The 19,266-nt window shown below is 43.6% G+C and overlaps 2 protein-coding genes across 3 annotated transcripts; one reads left to right on the top strand and one right to left on the bottom strand.

The window, feature by feature from the left end:
• Nucleotides 1-27: 27 nt before the first annotated feature.
• On the bottom strand, nucleotides 28-6,469 carry LOC146554011 (uncharacterized). 2 transcript variants are annotated; one of them, XM_085255822.1, is made up of 6 exons: nucleotides 6,239-6,469; nucleotides 5,932-6,112; nucleotides 4,798-5,088; nucleotides 3,009-3,284; nucleotides 2,723-2,883; nucleotides 28-1,092 (listed from the first exon to the last, which is right to left on the bottom strand). In XM_085255822.1, exons 2-6 carry the CDS (start codon nucleotides 5,996-5,998, stop codon nucleotides 1,048-1,050), a joined length of 840 nt encoding a protein of 279 aa, XP_085111948.1. In that variant the 5' UTR covers nucleotides 5,999-6,112; nucleotides 6,239-6,469; the 3' UTR covers nucleotides 28-1,047. The 2 variants fall into 2 exon arrangements, with proteins under 2 accessions (XP_085111948.1, XP_085111947.1); XM_085255821.1 differs by having other exon boundaries at nucleotides 5,932-6,469.
• LOC146554010 (importin-13-like) lies at nucleotides 6,126-19,216 on the top strand. The gene is made up of 21 exons (XM_085255809.1): nucleotides 6,126-6,830; nucleotides 7,309-7,434; nucleotides 7,564-8,204; nucleotides 8,286-8,426; nucleotides 8,541-8,682; nucleotides 8,771-8,937; nucleotides 9,064-9,184; nucleotides 13,228-13,375; nucleotides 13,587-13,768; nucleotides 13,849-13,875; nucleotides 14,066-14,200; nucleotides 16,150-16,296; nucleotides 16,453-16,533; nucleotides 16,617-16,754; nucleotides 16,862-16,958; nucleotides 17,030-17,082; nucleotides 17,164-17,230; nucleotides 17,340-17,398; nucleotides 17,492-17,581; nucleotides 17,706-17,887; nucleotides 19,008-19,216. The coding sequence occupies exons 1-21, from the start codon at nucleotides 6,762-6,764 to the stop codon at nucleotides 19,099-19,101; spliced, it is 2,907 nt and encodes a 968-aa protein (XP_085111935.1). The 5' UTR covers nucleotides 6,126-6,761; the 3' UTR covers nucleotides 19,102-19,216.
• Nucleotides 19,217-19,266: the final 50 nt, after the last annotated feature.

Below are 19,266 nucleotides of genomic sequence, written 5' to 3'. Positions count from 1 at the left end.
TGCCACACCCCACATAGATTCGATATATTTATTTTCATTAAACAGGAAAGTCATTCTTGCATTTCATCATACATCACTGCAGGCAGTAAAGTAACCAAGTTAAAACATAAGAGCTTCGTTCCACTGTATTTGCAGTGCATTCCAACCAGTCCAGATGGAGGACCCTTAAAATGATTCCAATGCTGCTCTCAAACCTCCACTGTGTGCGAACAACAATTTTACTAAGTGAGTTTTACAATTTACAGATATCTAAGTATTTGGCTTAGCAGGGTATCTCCTCAGTAAACACTGGCAGACAAAACATTTAAAGAAAAGCAATCACTATATTCAAGATTTCCATGACTTTGTGAACATAACTGCATGTTTAACAGCTGCAACAGTAAGTAATCTGCATTTGTAATTCAGGCTAAATTACAATTTGGAAAAATAAAGTGGTTTCCACTGTTGGAGACCTGGCGTGTCTGTGTCCACATCTCCAAAGATGTGGCTTTTCAATTGTAAAATCTGTTTAATTTTTTGTCAACTTTCTGCAAGACCTTAGCTTCACATGATGCAGATTGGGCAATTGGATTTGAAAATGCACTTCACTAACATTTGGTCACCCAAGGGATTGTGATTGTTTTGAGCAGCTTTCCCATGAGCCTTCATTCTGCCTTACTGGCTATTCTTACAATTACGGAGGACTTCATGCGACCTTGATCCACATTACCTCAGATCACCCCTAGAGGGCAGTGTAACCGTTTGTGTCATATTAAAGTGCTGTGCAGGAGTCAGTCAGGGGCGCAGAGTCATCTTAATTTCCATCGGGGTGGGGAGTTCTCAGCACACTGAATGTCTCCAAAACTTTAAAAGGAATGTGGAAGAAACTTCCCGCTTAAAACATTAACAGTCCTTGGTTAAATGTGTTTTAACTTTTTCTTAATCGCTAACAGTAGGTTCTCAGTGCCAAAGAGAGGTTTTGCTCACATCCAAACTGGTCTTCCTTTGGTGTTAGATTTGCTTCGGTCCTCTGAGTGATGGAAGTGACTGACAGAACAGGATCTTCTGTCAGTAGGTGTACCTGGACAGTGGCGTGTCCTCCATCAAATCATCCTAAATAAGGTGATTTTAAAAAACATTATCAGTACTCCACAGAGCATAATTCAAAATATGCGCTCACTTGCCACTTCATTAGGTATACCTCCTGTTGGAGAAATGTCTAATGACCTAATCACAGTGCAGAGACTCGGTGCATTTAGGGCAGGGGCGTCGAACTCCAGGCCTCAAGGGCCGGTGTCCTGCAGGTTTTAGATCTCACCCTGGGTCAACACACCTGAATCAAATGATTAGTTCATTACCAGGCCTCTGGAGAACTTCAGGACATGTTGGGGAGGTCATTTAGCCATTTTAATCAGCTGTGTTTGATCAAGGACACATCTAAAACCTGCAGCACACCGGCCCTTGAGGCCTGGAGTTCGACACCTGTGATTTAAGAAACTGTGACTGTGGCATGGTTGTTGGCACCAGATGGGGTGGGCTGACCTTCAGAAACGGCTTATTTACTGAAATTTTCCCACACACGCATCTCTATAGTTCACAGAGAATGGTCCAAAAAGGAAAAGAAATCCAGTTAGTGGCAGTTCATTGTGTGATATCTTGTTGATGTCAGAGGAGACTGCCCAGGCTGCTTGAGTCATACAGAAGGGCAACATTAACTGTAATAACTCTAATAAAAACTATAATAAACCACTTGTTACAACCCAGGTGTGCAGAAGAGTACCCTGTGGGTTAAGACATGGAAACTGAGGCTACAATTCATACAGGTTTACCAAAGTTGGACAATAGAAAATGTGGAGACATGTTGCCTGGCCTGATAAATCTATATCTGCTGCAACATTTTGGATGGTAGGGTCAGAAATGGTCGAAAACAACACGAGGGATCCATTGTGCGTTATATCAATGTTTCAGGCTGCTGCTGGTGGCGTTATGGTGTTGGGGGTGTTTTCTTGGCACAATGTCACAGACTATCTGAATACTGTTGTTGACCATATCTATCCCTTTATGATCAGAGCATATTCATCTTCTGATGGCTGCTTCACACAACACATCATGTCACAAAGCTCAAATCCTTTCAAACTGGTATCTTGGCAATGAGTTGTCTGTACTCGGATGACCTTTACAGTCATCAGATGTCAGTCCAATCAAGCACCTTTGGGATGTGGTGAAACTGGAGATTCACATCATGGATGCACAGCTGATAAAGCAGCAGGTTTATCAGTTGTCATGACAATATGGACCAAGATCTCTGAGGCATGTTTCCAGGAATGTTTTGTTGACTCTAGACAACAAAGAATAAAAGCAGTTCTGAAGGCCACAGGGGTCCAGCCAACCACTAGCAAGGTGTAAATAATGAAGTGGCTAGTGAGGATCTAATAAAATATATGAAAATAATTTTCAGTTTCTCTTACCTAAGCTCTCAAATATTTTTAATCAGCTAAACCACATCTCAAGAGTAACCCCTGATCAAGAAATAAGCTAGCGGCCAAGTCACGTTCCAATATGTCATCTCTGCTTGCAGTTAATATTCTAATACCCAAGTTCATCTTGACAGTGAAGGGTGCTTAATAAAAGATGCAGTTATTTGGTATTTGACTTTCATAAAGTTTGGGGACTTCTAAGATGGAGATTGTTAAAAAAAAAAGTGGTGAAAATGGTAATGCAAAGGTACTAGACTGTATCTTACCATGGGCAGGTCCTGCAGACGATGGAACTCCGGGTGGTTAGTGCGCTGGCGGAACTTGAGGAAGAGGACGACAAAGACGATAGCTGTGGTGACAATAAACACTGACAGCAGACCAGCCAGCAGAGGGTCTAGAGGGGAGCTGGAACGGTGACCGGACCTCTCTACACGATAAAGAATTTGATATGATATGAAGAAAATAAAATAGGTCATGGTAAAGGCAAAACAACTCAATGGGAGAAGCTTAAGGCAACACCTCATCACACTTAGCACCTGCCAGTCACCTTACCTTCACCGCCAAATTTATTTACAGACTGGACCTCCTTGTACACCGACCCAGCAGGGGCTCCACCTGGAGATGCGGTAGCTGTGTTCAGAGATTCAGAGTGTGGCCATGTGGTGAAGGTGGGTGCTGTGGAGCTTGTGTGGTGCACTGCTGGGGCTGGCTGAGATGAAAAGGTAGAGAGGGAATGGTTGGTCAGAGGGGTTTTGCCTTCTGTAGCTGCAGGGTGCAGAGGGGTGGTGCTCTGAACAGTCGGCGCGGATGAAAGGCTCTCTGCGGCAGCTGAAAGGGGGGATGTGAGCGCAGTGCTGTATCAATTCAAAACAGTACAGATTCTTCAAACGAAATGAAATGCATTCACAACAGCCAGAGGTAACGCTGCACTGCCCTGCTGACGTTAAAGCTGCCGCGATTGTGTTTGTGCAGCATGTGTGGCTCACGCCGTGACAAAAATCTGTGCAAATTACAGAAAACCTTTGTCAGTATATCAGAACGCTGTGAATCCCAATGGCCTGCGCTTTCAAGCATCACTGCTCACACAGAGGTACTCTTGAATCAGATAAATCCACAGTCTTTTCTCCAAGAGCTTTGGACTCTGAGGTCTCAGCTTAAAGCCACAGAACTACATTAAATAAGTAGCTACTGTTTGCTTAAGAATTTAAATATATCCCAGCGATTCCAAACAGTTGCTGCAGATTTGTCACGTGCACACCATTATGTGAATCTCCTGTTCTACCACATCCCAAAGGTGCTCTACTAGACTGAGATCAGGTGTCTGTGGAGGCCTTTTTTCACAACATAGTGGGTACGCACTGCTCATAAAGAGATGGACATGGTCAGCAACAATACTCAGGTAGGCTGTGGTGTACATGGCTCATCTGGTGCTAAAGGCCCAAAGTCTGCCAAGAAATCCGATGCTTGTTTTCACCTTAAGCAGGTCAACTTGACTGTGTCTGCATGCCTAAATCCACTGAGCTGCTGCCATGTGATTGACTGATTAGCTTTAATGAGCAGTTGAACAGGTGTAACGAAATAAAGTGGCTGATGATTGTTTATGCGTAGAACAATAACTTTCTCTCGGTGTGGGTGTATTTCATTTCACCTCATGCGCATGTGCCTGCACTGACAGTTTGGTGGGGGCTGAGAATGTGGTGCACATGGTGTGATTGACAGCCGGACTACATTCCTGCAGCAGAACGGACAGACTGTCAAAGTACTGTGCGGTGTCAACAAAATACACAAACCACAAAAATGTTTGTTTTCTAATTGGATTATAGTGAGAATATTTTCGAGTGAGAATATTTTCAGCTTTCAAAGCGAGAAGCCACACACAGCCTGCACGTTATTCTGCAGGGACGGGGCAACAACAAAGGGTCAAAAAGGGACAAGTGAGAGGGATCTGTCATATTGTTATTTCTGTGCTTCTCAAAGCGGTAACACAGCATCAGCTGAGTGGGTTATATTTATATAATCTATAAAAGGAATCTTTTAAACAAGGTTGCGACACACATTCTTATTCTCAGTCCAGTCAAGCGGGGGTCAGGTCAGGCGAGGAGTGTGTTGCACGAACATTGCTGGCAAAAGGGACTGTGCCCAAGAAGAGCCTGTATTTGCAAACAGGCAGTGTTTAAGTGTGTGGGAAGTTTTATTTTAAGGTTCCAGTCTGGTCAATCTAAACAGACCGGACTTGAAAATTATAGATGGACAATTATAGAATTATGATATAATCACATAATCGCACGTTCCTAATTATAAAGATGCAGCTTTTTAAGACAAGTCATATGAGGCTGATTACCTGAAGGAGTTAGAGTACCGAGGTCTGCGTGCTGAGATGTAAGTGCTGCGGGGATTGCTGTGAACAAGTGGGTTTTAAGTGCTGCATCTGTCAGAGTCTCTGCACGGACTGTTCCTTCTGTCTCGCTGAGGGTTGTGGTTTCACCCGCGGATTCATCCCTGCCTGCAGGAATACGTGCATGCTCTGGGGACTCATTCCCAGGATACTCTGTCAGGTTAGAAGATGCTGAGCTTCCAGGATGATTCAGGAAGACGGCCGGTGTGAAGTCATTGGGCAGAGCACTGCTTTGACCTGTAATTTGAAAAAGAGAACTCCTGTTAAAGAGACTTTGACTTTAGGACCGTTTTCCAGACTAGTGATGACTTTGTCACGTTTAGATTAACATAAAGGTATTTTAATTACTTATCAAGTGAGTGTTAAAATAGCAAAATAGTGTAAAAATATAACTTTCAATTTGAAGTTCATTATCAGTCCTGTCTCTTTCCCCTCACCTCCAAACAGTGAGGCTGGATCTGCTGGAGGTCTCTTCCTGTTTAAAGGGAGTTTTTCCTTCCCACTGTCACCAAATGCTTGCTCACTGGGGTCAGCTGACTGTTGGGATTTTTCTCTCTATAATTTTAGGGTCTTTGCCTTACAATCTAAGGTGACCTGAGGTGACAGTTGACTGAATTGATTTGTTTGGGTTCCTAAAAAGGAAAGGGTGAAAACTTTTTGCTTTATATTTGCTTTTGCGTGTGTTCTCGAGGTAAACGACTCTAATTTGACATTTCATCGACTAACACATTGACGTCCCCTTCAATTTCAAGTTTTAATCTACTTTAGGTGCTATTTTGCATCATGACAGATTCATTATGGCGAATTACGAGTAAGCCAAGAGAGATGAGAGGAAACTCTAAAAATAAAAAAACAAAACAAAAGGAAAGGAAAGGAAAGTTAACAAACATCGTTTAACGAAGATGAAATGCAACCAAGAACCTGCAGCAACATGATCTCCGTCATCGCCTCAATCACACCAATAAATAGTCGCGTGCGGACTCGATTACGAGCCCGACTCACATCAGCGGGATGTCAGAAGTGTTCGCATCAAACACAAAGACACATAGAGAAAGAGAGAGAGAGAGAATGGCAGCTTACCTCTTGTCCGCGTTGTGCCGGACAGCACAATCAACACGCAAAACACCAAATGAATTTCAGTTTTCATCTCAGCGGCGGCAGGCTTCCCCCTTTAGATTACACAGCAGCTCTCCTCCGTGGCTCTCTGGGGTTGTTTCCGTTACGCGATTTGACAGGGCACATCATGGGCTCTAAAAATATCCTGAGGGAGTCAGGCAGAAGAGAAGCAGGGGTGGGGCTGGATGCGGGCGGTGTTGGTGGGTGGCACCACTAAGAAATAGATTCTAATGAGTAAAGCAAGCTTCCCCGATAACCACCGCAAACTCACGCGTGGCCTCTCGTCTCGGTGTTTGTCCTTTCGGAGCCAATCATCTCTACATGGAAGTGTCCACAACGCGTCACTTTGCAGTCGCTGTTGCTCTGCTGCACCAATCACACATCAGTGTGTCAGAGGCGCAGTTGCGTGCGTCAGGAGCGCCCGTTCGAAGCGCCGTGACACCGAAGTGAACGCGCTCTTTGACAAGTTTTACTGCGCTGTTTATCACTGTGAAAACTAGTCTGCAGTATCAAACAGCTGAATGTGTGTCAGTGTCTTGCTGTGGCTCACAGCAAGGTGGTTGGCTCAGCCACCTCTCAGTTCCCACTGAGGTCAGCGTGTCGTCACGGCTGAGCGCACTGCCCACCTGTGTGCCGCACGGACAGCTGAATGACCTGCGTCCTCTCTCGGCGTTGTCTTGACACACTTTAGAAGACGCCGAATTTTCCTTTAATTTTTTTCCTTAAAAAATCAGGCTTTGAGCTGTAAAGGATATCCAGACGCAACAGTAAAAGAAACCTTCACCCTGTCCCAGATGGAGCCTCCAGGCAACCCGGGAGGCACCCCGGTGGAGCTGGAGTTAACGCTGGAGAATGTGGAGTCGGTAAGTTAGGATATTAGTCAAAACTCGTGCATTTAACTGGGAAGTTTGAGTTATGGAATGGAAACAGCAGCATGTTTTCCCAGGAAGAAAAAGAACTGCAGCACATTCTGCTGATATAAATATGATTTCATACCAAATTAGTGAAACGATTTTTTTTTATCATGTAAATAACTGTAGTTTGCTCATCATAGAGAGACTGGGCAAAGTGTAGCATTTGTAATATGATGCCAGTTAGAAGCACCTGCTGTACTAATAATAACTAACACATGTGCTTTGGATTAGTTGCTGTGACAACACATTTTTCAGTAAATTCAAACATTTGGCCATCCAGCATTATTAATGATTATTAGTGGTTGTTGTACATGTTGCCCTGCAAATTTAAAGCCAGTTTTATGTGCTAAAATATTCTCAGCATATCCCTTTGACTTCTTACATCGCTTACTTTGTTCTCTGCACTGGTATGTGTTTCTCCATCCAGGCTCTCTACCAGCTGTACTTTGATCCAGACATGGAGCATAAGAATGTAGCCCAGAAGTGGCTGACCCAGGCCCAGGCCTCTGCACAGGCTTGGCACTTCTGCTGGGCCCTGCTCAGCCCTGACAAGGTCTGTAGTTTTTCCCCTCTTTACCCCCACGCTTCACTTTTCTGTAACAAACATTAGGCACCATAACTTAATACAGCCTGGTTGAATGTGAAACTAAGAGCAGCCGTGTGTGAATGTGTCGCTTTGCAGATCCCAGAGGTTCAGTTCTTCGGTGCCAGCACCCTGCACACCAAGATCTCCCGTCACTGGAGTGACCTCGCTGCAGACCAGCACGAGAGCCTGAGGACGCAACTGCTCAGCCATATCTTGCAGTTCTCTTCTGGGCCTAAAATGGTGCTGACTCGTTTGTGTGTAGCACTGGCCTCTTTGGCTCTTAACGTAATTCCCCAGGCCTGGTCTCAGCCGGTGGCGGACATGGTGAGGGCTTTCCAACCGCACAAACCTGATCCTGAAGATGGCTCTGGAGCAAAGGCCTCTCAGGACCCCCACACACATTGTCTCACTCTGCTAGAGCTTCTCACCGTGCTTCCAGAGGAGTTCCAGAGCAGCCGCTTGGCTCAAGCTCGGCGAGGCCAGCTGAGGGAGGCTCTTGCCGGAGAGTGGGCAGTGGTGTGTCCTCTGCTGCGACAGCTCATGCAGAGCCAGGACTCATCGAGTCAGGTGAAAGAGAAGGTGCTCAAATGCTTGTCTAGCTGGGTGGCGCTAGATGTGCCTTTGGGGGAAATCCAGGAACTGCTCCATGACTGCTTCACCGCGTTGTCCGACCCAGAGCTGTTTGACGCAGCTGTGGAGACGGTAGTTAACGCCATCTCACAGCCCGACTGCCAAAGGTGAGAAGCACAGCTGGATGATTAGGTGATGATGAGTGACATGCAGCATATGGGTGGATGACTCCAAACATTTGTGTGCAGGTACATTAATGCTCTACTGAGCCTGATGCCTCTGGTGCTGGGCCTCTATGACCAACTGAAGACAGCAGCTCAGGATGGGGACATGGAAACCTCACATGGTATCTGTCGAATTGCAGTTGCTTTAGGGGAAACACACTCCAGGTACACAGAGTAGCACACACCTACACACACACTCTACCCTGTACCTGGGCTCCACCATTTGTCTTTTATGTCTGAAATGTTCTTTTATTTCTTACATTTCTTTCCCTGTGACAGAGTTCTGTTGGAACAGGTGGACCACTGGCAAGAATACCTAGCTCTGGTTAACATGATTCTCTTCTGCACCGGCATCCCTGGACACTACCCAGTTAATGAGACCACAAGTTCTCTTACTCTCACCTTCTGGTACACTCTGCAGGTATGGAGAGTGAAGTATTAACGTGTTGTCCATTAGGACAAAAGATTTATACTTCCTTTTTACAAAATCAGCTTGTTATCATTTTTAGGATGACATTTTGTCATTTGAGGAGGAGAAGCAGTCTGTTTACCTGCAGGTTTACAGGCCAGTTTACTTCCAACTGGTGGACGTGCTGCTTCATAAATCCCACTATCCCTCCCAGGAAGAGTACACCTCCTGGTCCTCTGATGACAAAGAGCAGTTTCGTATTTACAGGTGGGTCTGGTGTTAATATTTTTTCTGTTTGATTGAAATTTGGAGGCTGACTTTAATAATCTACACTGATAATCTTTCTTCAACGCCCAAGACCAACTTTACAAATATGTTTTCCTGACTTTGTAGGGTCGACATCTCGGACACTTTGATGTACGTGTATGAAATGTTGGGGGCAGAGCTGCTCAGTAACCTCTATGAGAGGCTTGGCAGACTACTGATGGACCCCCAGCAGTCAGCAGTATGGCAGGTAATGCCCTGAATAACTCCTATTCAGCCGCTTAAAATGAAATTGTATTAACTGAATTTTCATACAATGAGCTTTTGATTTACTTGTAAAAACCACACAACCTTAAAAAAGTAAGTAAGCATTACTCAAGTGATTCAGGTGCTTCAGAAAGCCATTGAGATAAATGGCAAAGAGGTTGCATTCCTCTAAAAACATCACATACATACATATAATACATGCGTATAATAAATAAAGGCAAAAATACAGTTCAGATATTCGTACTTTATTTTTCTCCTTCTAAAGCAGCTGAGACTGCTCATCTGAAAAGTTAATTTACACAAGTGGAGGCAGCAGTTTGAGCTTTTTGTATTTTTCCCTAGATTGTGATCTATCTTGTATACAAGGACCGAGGGGCAGAAAACAGGTCACAAAGCATCGCTTAGTTCCACTTGTGATTATATAAAACCATGTGTGCAGACACTTGTTTAGTTACATTTAAAATCTAAAGGCTTCTTATTCTGAAAGTTTGCAGATTTTTTGGGAGGGTCTTTTTCCTGTTGCATGCAACCCATCGGTCTTTGAAAGATGAATGACTTTGTCATGGCTTTAAAGTAGTCCAGGTGTAAGACATTAACCACCCAAACAAGAGGCAAAGTAATTGAAGTCACTCATAAAAAGAGTAAACTATTATTTTCACAGTGCAATGAACATCTACTTAATAAACAAAACGCATAAATAATAAAAGCATAAATTCTTTAATTACATAAATGAGTTACTCATTTGTGTAAGTCAGGAAAGCTACTGGAATTTACAGAGCAGTAATAAACCAGCTTGTCCCAGAGCTGTGCAGGAGAACTGATCAAATCAGCTCAGCTAAACAGCTGCTTCTGTTTTTCCAGCTTCTCACCCTACTCATGAGATTTTATATATTATATATATATATAAATTCCTCGCTTGCCCCTGCAGGCGGTCTATCCTTCAAGCTCGGGTCCTCTACCAGAGGCCTGGGAGCTTGAGGGTCCTGCGCAGCATCTTAGCCGTTCCCAGGACTGCGCTCTTCTGGACAGAGATCTCCGATGTTTTTCCTGGGATCTGCTGGAGCCACTTGCCTAGTTTGGGGGTCACCGCACCTAGTGCTCCGATTACCACGGGGACCACCGTTACCTTCACCCTCCACATTTTCTCGAGCGCTTCTCTGAGCCCTTGGTATTTCTGTTCCTTCTTCCTGATGTTGCTGTCATTGGGAACCGCTACATCGATCACTACGGCCGTCTTCTTCTGTTTGTCTACCACCACTATGTCCGGTTGGTTAGCCACCACCATTTTGTCCGTCTGTATCTGGAAGTCCCACAGGATCTTAGCTCGGTCATTCTCCACCACCCTTGGGGGCATCTCCCATTTTGACCTCGGGACTTCCAGGTTATACTCGGCACAGATGTTCCTGTACACTATGCCGGCCACTTGGTTATGGCGTTCCATGTATGCCTTGCCTGCTAGCATCTTGCACCCTGCTGTTATGTGCTGGATTGTCTCTGGGGCATCTTTACACAGCCTGCACCTGGGGTCTTGCCTGGTGTGATAGACCCCAGCCTCTATGGATCTTGTGCTCAGAGCTTGTTCTTGTGCTGCCATGATTAGTGCCTCTGTGCTGTCTTTCAGTCCAGCTTTGTCCAGCCACTGGTAGGATTTCTGGATATCAGCCACCTCCTCTATCTGCCGGTGGTACATACCGTGCAGGGGCCTATCCTTCCATGATAGTGCCTCCTCTTCCTCCTCATTCTTGGGTTTCTGCTGCCTGAGGTATTCACTGAGCACGCAGTCAGTTGGGGCCATCTTTGTGATGTATTCGTGGATGTTCGTTGTCTCATCCTGGACTGTGGTGCTGACACTCACCAGTCCCCGGCCCCCTTCCTTCCGCTTAGTAAACAGCTTCAGGGTGCTGGACTTGGGGTGAAACCCTCCATGCATGGTAAGGAGTTTTCTTGTCTTTATGTCAGTGGCTTCTATCTCCTCCTTTGGCCAGCCTATTACCCCAGCAGGGTACCTGATCACGGGCAGGGCGTACGTGTTGATAGCCCGGATCTTGTTCTTACCGTTCAGCTGACTCCTCAGGACTTGCCTGACCCTCTGCAGGTACTTGGTGGTTGCAGCTTTTCTAGCGGCCTCTTCATGGTTCCCATTCGCCTGCGGGATCCCCAGGTACTTGTAACTGTCCTCTATGTCTGCAATGTTGCCTTCTGGTAGTTTGATCCCCTCCGTTCTGACTACCTTCCCTCTCTTTGTTACCATCCGACTACACTTCTCCAGTCCCAATGACATCCCGCTGTCATTGCTGTATAGCCTGGAAGTGTGGATCAGTGAATCGATGTCTCGTTCACTCTTGGCATACAGCTTGATGTCATCCATGTACAGGAGGTGGCTGACAACTGCTCCGTTCTGTAGTCGGTATCCGTAGCCAGTCTTGTTAATGATCTCACTGAGGGGGTTCAGGCCTATGCAGAACAGCAGTGGGGACAGAGCATCTCCTTGGTAGATCCCGCACTTGATGGTGACTTGTGCTATGGGCTTGGAGTTGGCCTCTAGTGTTGTACGCCACATCCCCATTGAGTTCCTGATGAAGGCTCTTAGGGTCCTGTTGATCTTCTATAGTTCTAGGCATTCCAGGATCCATGTGTGGGGCATTGAGTCATAGGCCTTCTTGTAATCCATCCATCCATTCATTCACTTCCGCTTATCCTTTTCAGGGTTGCGGGGGGTGCTGGAGCCTATCCCAGCTGTCATAGGGCGAGAGGCGGGGTACACCCTGGACAGGTCGCCAGTCTGTTGCAGGGCTAACACACAGGGACAGGCCCTTCTTGTAATCATTCCAGGCAATACATATATATATATATATACACACATATATATTAGGATTATCTATGAACTAAGCTAAAACTGCAAATTAATCTTTGATGACTGATAAGACTGTAAAAGTTGTTTCACCTGTAGTAATGAACCTGCAGTTATTGCATATGTGTGTTAACTAAATTGTAAATTAGTTCACAAATAGATTTGGTTGTTTCAGTCTGTCCTTCTATAAAACTGTGATGACATGGTGCCGGCCGCTTTAGTGACCCATTCTTGGTGCTTGCTTCTTAGAACAAAAAATAAGATCTTCCAGGTGTCCATCAGGGGCCGATATTAGTCTTTCTTTGACTGAACAAAAGATTTGTGCTCAGCTGAGCCACCTATAGAGAAAGTGACTGACACTGAAAGGTAGCATTGTTAATGTTGCAGAAGAAAGGACAGCCTCCTTGCTCTCTCCTAGAGCCCACACTTGTTATCTTGAGTGTTCAAGCACTTCAAAGCAGTATTCAGAGCTAACTATAGCACAATTCACCATGATTCACTCCTACTTCATTAAGCATTAGGAATAGAGAACTGAAGTAAATAGCATGTTTCACTGAGTATTAGGGATATTGTTATTGTTTTAATTATTCAGTTGTACTTATGATTTAGAGGAATAAGTCTGCACCTTTACAACTGCTGTGAGTCAGACCATTCAAAATAATCTCATCTTTTGAGCCTTATAGTCAATAGTTGCTTTTACATAACTTGTTTTAACAGATCTATTAAACATATTACAGCTCCTGAATGTGTGGCTTGTTATCTGACTGTGTGTGTAACAGACTGTTTGTTTCTATCATCTCAGCTTAGTTGTGTTTAAGAGCTTTTACAAACATCGTGTTTTACCAGTTGTTGAAGTAAATTCTTACTTTATTTTCATTCTTTTTTTATTTTGATTGCTGTGTGTCTTTTTTTTTCAAATTACAAGTTTTATTGTGATATGCACAGTAAAGAGACATCCTTTACTGTCCACAACAGATGCCAAACAGAAAAATCCACATATAAAATAAATGAATACAATAAATTATCATTAAAAAAACAATTATAAAAACAGCAAGAAAGTTTAATTATACAAATAAAATAAAAGAATCTGAGCTGCTAAGCTAGTTCTATATATATTCAATTTGGAATGCTTCATGTCGTCTCTAACACCAGACTTTGTTTATTTCCATCTCCAGGACACTGAGGCGCTGTTGTTTGGCTTCCAGTCCATAGCTGAGACCATAGACGTGAACTACTCTGATGTTATTCCCGGTCTGATTGGTCTGATCCCCAGAATCAACATCAGCAACATTTTGCTAGCCGACACTGTGATGTACACAATAGGTATAGTGTATGTTCAGACACCTGCATGATATTGTCCTTGTTCATAGTAAGAAGTTATGCCTATTTTAAAAGAAAATTCTTATTTTCTCTTTTTCTTGCTTAGTCTGTGGTAACAGATCTTTGGTTGCTCGGCTCTCTTTTACGATCGTAGATTTGTGATTGTGATTTGTGTTTATGCTCAAATGGAAATTTAACATCCCTCGTCGAACAGGCTCACTTGCTGAGTGGCTGGCTGACCACCCGGTGATGCTGGGTGGCATATTGCCTATGGTGCTTCAGGGCCTTGCAAAGCCAGAGCTGTCTGTGTCTAGTGTATCTACACTGAAGAGGATCTGCAGGGAGTGCCGGTATGACCTCGGCCCCTACGCTCAGGACATCCTGACGGTGTCACAGGTCAGACACAGAGAAATACACAGCAAAACGTAATCAGGGTTTTTAAACCATGCGGTGATTTGTTTACTGTGTTTTTGTAGGATGTACTGGTTAAAGAAGTCCACAAGGTGAGTTCTTAACCTTAAACAGTCACAGTTACTTTGAAACACAGACCATATCACCTCCCTGTCTGAGGGTGGAATTTATTATGTGTGTGTGTGTGTGTGTGTGTGTGTGTGTGTGTGTGTGTGTGTGTGTGTGTGTGTGTGTGTGTGTGTGTGTGTGTGTGTGTGTGTGTGTGTGTGTGTGTGTGTGCAGAGCAGCCAGTGCATGTGGCTGATGCAGGGTTTGGGTTTCCTGCTGTCTGCCCTGCCATCAGAGGAGATTTTAGGGAGACTGCACTCACTCATCACGCCTCACATCCAGCAGCTGGATACACTGGCCCAGCAGGAGGTAAATGTAAAAATAATAATAATTATATGCTTTAGTAAATTGATGTTTAAAGAAAATACAGGAAATGCTATAGTTTACAATTCTTTGTAAATCCAGTTGAATATAGAACATCCTGAAGCCTTTGAGAAAAAGTAAGAGCAGCAGTATTTGTATATTTTCTACAGAATATTAGTGTCTGGTTTATTTTGAGTGTGTTTGTATATGTGTAAATGTGGGCGGGTGGGGGTGGGGTAGTATTGTAATAGTCTGTAATGGTTTATTCCAGTGTTTTCTGTATAGGGTGACCAGTCTTAATAACACATAGCAGACAAAACACCATCACTTACCTATTAGTATAAATTCTCAATGTTCAATCCACGTTTCAGCTACAAACCGTCATCAGTGCAATTTGAGTGAAACCATATCGATATGCAGTCATGTGAAAAACTAAGTCCATCCTTAATACAACCACAGGAATTAAAGTGACAGGTACTGCTAAGTGCTGCTAATCACATCATCGTGTGATTAGCTGATCATCAGCAAGTGTGAGCACCTCTATAAAAGCAGCAGGTTTGGCAGTTTGCTGCTCTGAAACATTCAGGTGTGTGCTAACACAACGGCAAACACGAAAGCAGCCAGCAATAATCTTAGAGAAGCAATTATAGCTGTCCATCAAGACTATTTCCAAACAATCTGACGTCCGTCATTAAACAGTGAGAACGATTATTCACAATCTGAAAAAATTGAATTTAACAAACCAATGAAATTCTAGAACAATGTCCTAATTCAAACAAACAATGTTTGGCCATAGAGCACATCATCATGTTTGTCAAAAAACAAACACAGTATATCAGCACAAATACCTCATACCAGCGCTAAAGCACGGTGATGGAGTGATGATTTAGGCATGTTTCACACCTACAGGACCATGCAGAAGTCAATGAGTCGACCATGAACTCGTAGGCATACCAAAGTATTCCAGAGACAAATGTGAGGCCATCTGCCTGACAGCTAAAGCTTGGCCCAACCTGTGTCATGCAACAGGACAATGATCCCAAACACAGCAGCAAATCTAAAACAGATTAACTGCAAAAGGAAAGAATCAAGGTGCTTCAGTGTCCACAGACACTGAAGCACCTTGATTCTTTCCTTATCTCTGCATTGCACGATAGATACAGATACATACAGTTGTACTGATAATTATACTGGTAAGCTTCTATTATATAAAGCATAGTACTGTATTTTTTTGGCAAGTCTCGTCCTTTATTTTAACAGTGAAAATTCTTACATTGTAACTGATACAAATGTGATACTGAATCAACAATTACAGAAGAGGTGCTGGTGCCTACGAATTGTTTGGGTGACCTTGCTGTTTTTTTAATGCTGGTGACAATTTGGTCTGAAGTAAAAGAGATATTAGTGTGATTAGTTTGATTAGTTCATCATTTACTTCATGAGAGAAAAAAGAAGAACTTTCTGTTTTTCTGAAGCAGCTCTGCGTCTGAGTGTTTTTTTAAATTCAAACTGATGGGGGCAACCCCACAGCTGTCATCACATTTTGATTGCACTGTTGCACAATCCTGCGTGAATGTGACATCAGCGTTTTTCCACTCACGTCCTCCCTCCAGTTTAAAGCACTGACAAACAAGTGAAAACAGCGATGAAAGTGCACAAACAGTCATTTGTTATATAACATATCCACATTTAGAAAGAGTAACAATGCTTCCTTTGCAAATAGAGCACAGCATGTAATCCAGAGTTGTTAGAGTACAGATAAAATGCATTTCGATGCGCAGTTTGTCAGTTAAGATGTTAAAAACATCTTTTCACACTCAGATTCTTAACACAGCTTTTACAGTAACAGCAGCGGCTTCACTCTGACACTTGACAGTTACTTGTCCTTTATTTTTTAAGCTTTTCAAGCTTTGTGCTGTACATATCAGACCCATGTACCTTCTCTCTCCCCACAGCTGAATCCCACTAATAAACAGAGCATCATCCACATTGTGGGGATGCTGGCCAGTCTCTTTACCACTCTGGACATCAATCGGCAGGCAGACTGCTTAGAGGGAGCAGCCAGCTCCAGACTCCCAGTCCCCCAGAGCACGCAAAACCCAGTAAGTTCAGAGGAAAAACAACAGCTTGATTAGCAGAGAACAGTTAGAAAACCCCACTATGCCTGTGGGTACAAAGTGTTAAAGTTCATATATAGAACTTCTTATGCTAATATTTTTTAATTAAAAACTATTCTTTTCTTTTTTTCGTAAACTTAGGTGGTCGTTGTGCTACAACAAGTCTTCACTTTGATCCAGACCATCCTCAGCAAATGGCTCCATGACTCGGAGGTGGTAGAGGTAGGAGGGTTTTCACCTCTTGCATAAACGTGTGTATGTGTGTTTCATGACTCACACATGCCCACTGCGCCCCCCTCTACCAGGCAGTGTGTGGGGTTTTTGATAAATCAGTTCGAACCCTCCTACATGATTTTGGACCCATGGTTCCTCAGCTGGGAGAGATGCTGGGGGAGATCTATAGCGCCTTCCCACAAGCCTCGGCTTTGGACCTGGCTCGGCAGGTACACCTCCGCATACACAGGCCAGAGTTAAAGTATTACTCCTCTGACTCTGACACAGACTCTCGCAGGCTCAGATGTCAGTCTCTTTGTTTCTGTATGTTTTAAAGATGGTTCACATATTTGCTGGAGAGGAGCATCACATCCCTCACATCAGAAGCCTCACTGAAGTGTTAACATCCACCACGCTCACTATATTTCAGCAAGGTAAAAAGAGGCTGCGTGGAAATGCACCTGTTTTGAATCAGGGCTTTTCTTACCGTGTGCTTGCTCGGCAGGTCCGAGAGATCATCCTGACATTGCTGAATCGTTTATGGACCTTCACGCCCAGGTTGGTGGAAGCCGTGCGAGTTTAGGAGCGTCTAAGAAATTCATTGTTTGACTACAACACCCATGTCTTCTCGTCTGTTAGATTCTTAAAAGGAAGCCTGATTTGTATCTGTCTGAGCAGTTCGATGTGAAAGCACTGTTTTACTGTGGTGAGTATCACCGCATGCTCATGAAAAGAAAATTTTACATTGTTTTTACAGTTCCTGCAAAAGTGCCTTTGTGTGAGTCACTCGCTGAATCAGTCATGTTTGTCTGCAGGGATTCTGTCACTCAAGTTTCCAGAGACACCCACAGTAAAAGCTGCCAGCCAGTTCTTTGTAAGCTGAGGCAAAAAATGTGCAGACTTTCATATAACATCATGTTTCTTGTCAGAACTGAATTTCTCACCTTTTCTACCCTATTCCTGGCAGACAGAGTTCCTGAGTCGCTGTAAAGACATGCCCTCATTTGGTGATGTGCTGCAGAGGGATGGAAAGCTCCTGACAGAGACCGTTCTGCAGGTAAACTAGTGACAGTATCGGAGCGTCCACCTCAATTCGTTAAACCCATGGGTTTCTTTTTTCATTCTGGCACTGAATTTGTCTTTTAATGCTAACATATTGTACATTTTTCCTCCTCTCTCAGGCGGTTGGAGGTGAGTCTCCCAGCAGTCTGACGGAGCACTTCTCTGAGGTGCTGCTCAATCTAAGCAGGCACTGCCCGGCCCTGCTGTCTCAATGGCTCAAAGAAACACTGCAGACCCCAGGGTTCCCCTGTGCCCAGCTCACTGCAGAGCAGAAACACACCTTCAGTCAGCAGCTTCTAAGGTAAAGTACAGCACCAAGTGGTAGAGAAGTATTACCTATTCGATTAATGGACAAGTTGTTTATTGTTTTGTAGTTTTTCCTCTGTTCTCCACCACCGTGGTTTCTAAATCAGTCAAGATATGACTTAAGAGCAGAGGTTCAGCTTTAATTCGAGGGTTTAACACATTTTGAATGTAACCAGTGGTTTGCGCCTTGTTGTAAATCCTCTGCATTTCCACTCATGAAAGTGTGTCTTGATTGTAGACATTGAGAATGCTGTCGAGTCGTTTTTCCTGACCATGAAAGTATTTAGTCATCATGTGGTCTTCTGGTGTCGGTTAGCTGTCCAGTGCATTCCTCTGCTTTTTAAAAATAAACCATACAGTAGATTTTACACCTCTCAAAGTTGTTCTCTCTCTGATAGGTTTATTTAAGTTTTTCAGCCTAATGGTGTCCTCACCAACTTGCACAGACTTCTTGTGCTTCATATTTAAAATTACAGTCAAAAGATATAAAATACAAAGTCAACTTCAGATAATCTGTCTGCTTCACTTGTCATGAAATAACAATGAAACAAGCCTCACCTGACCAGGATACTGCTGTCAGTCAGTTTCCAATCTCTCTTTGAGCCTCTAAAAATGGCTGTAATTAATAAAGAGTGAATGCAAAACGTTTATAAGACCCCTCGAATTAAAGCTGAAAGTCTGCCTTTTAATCACATTTAAAAGGCACATTTAAAATCCACTGTGCTGGCATTCAGAGGCAAAACTGCAAAAGCTGTATCGTCCAAGAGATCATGGACCTAAGTGTAATGTTCATCGATGGCAAAATGGAACAAAACAGACTTGGTGTTTGTATACATTAAAAATAATTGTTAATAACAAAAACTTTTTAAATGTGTTGTCTGTAGTTTTGCTGTGTTACAAACTTGTTTCATTCCACGATAAAGACACAAAAGTATCGGCATGTAATGTGAACGCATTCGAAACATTACTGATGCCAAATTAGGATGTGAGACATGACTTTATGATATTTGGCCCATTTATAAAATGACATTTTATGATCAATGAGCTTTGGAGATGATTTCAAATACAAATCTGTCCAACAGCAAAATCTGTTCTCTTTTTTTTCCCTCTCTAAGGGAACAAACCAACAAGCGTCGCGTTAAGGAGATTGTGAAGGAGTTCGCTTTGCTCTGCCGAGGTCCGCAGGGCTCTGGATACTCAGATTACTAGTCGGAGCTGCCAGCGTTGCATCCGACTTCCTCACCGGGTCTTTGAGAAAGGCCCACGGCTCATCCTCGTTTTCAGAAACGCTTTGGTTCTAAATGAGACTTAAGAAAGCACGACTGGAAAACAAGACGCTCCCACAGACACACTGAGTGGACACTTATAAGATAA

This window comes from Mchenga conophoros, linkage group LG18, assembly GCF_057382185.1.
Source record: "Mchenga conophoros isolate Kocher_MC1m ecotype Shallow Benthic linkage group LG18, M_conophoros_male_GT1.1, whole genome shotgun sequence".
Taxonomy (NCBI): domain Eukaryota; kingdom Metazoa; phylum Chordata; class Actinopteri; order Cichliformes; family Cichlidae; genus Mchenga; species Mchenga conophoros.
This window is presented reverse-complemented; position numbering and strand designations above follow the sequence as displayed.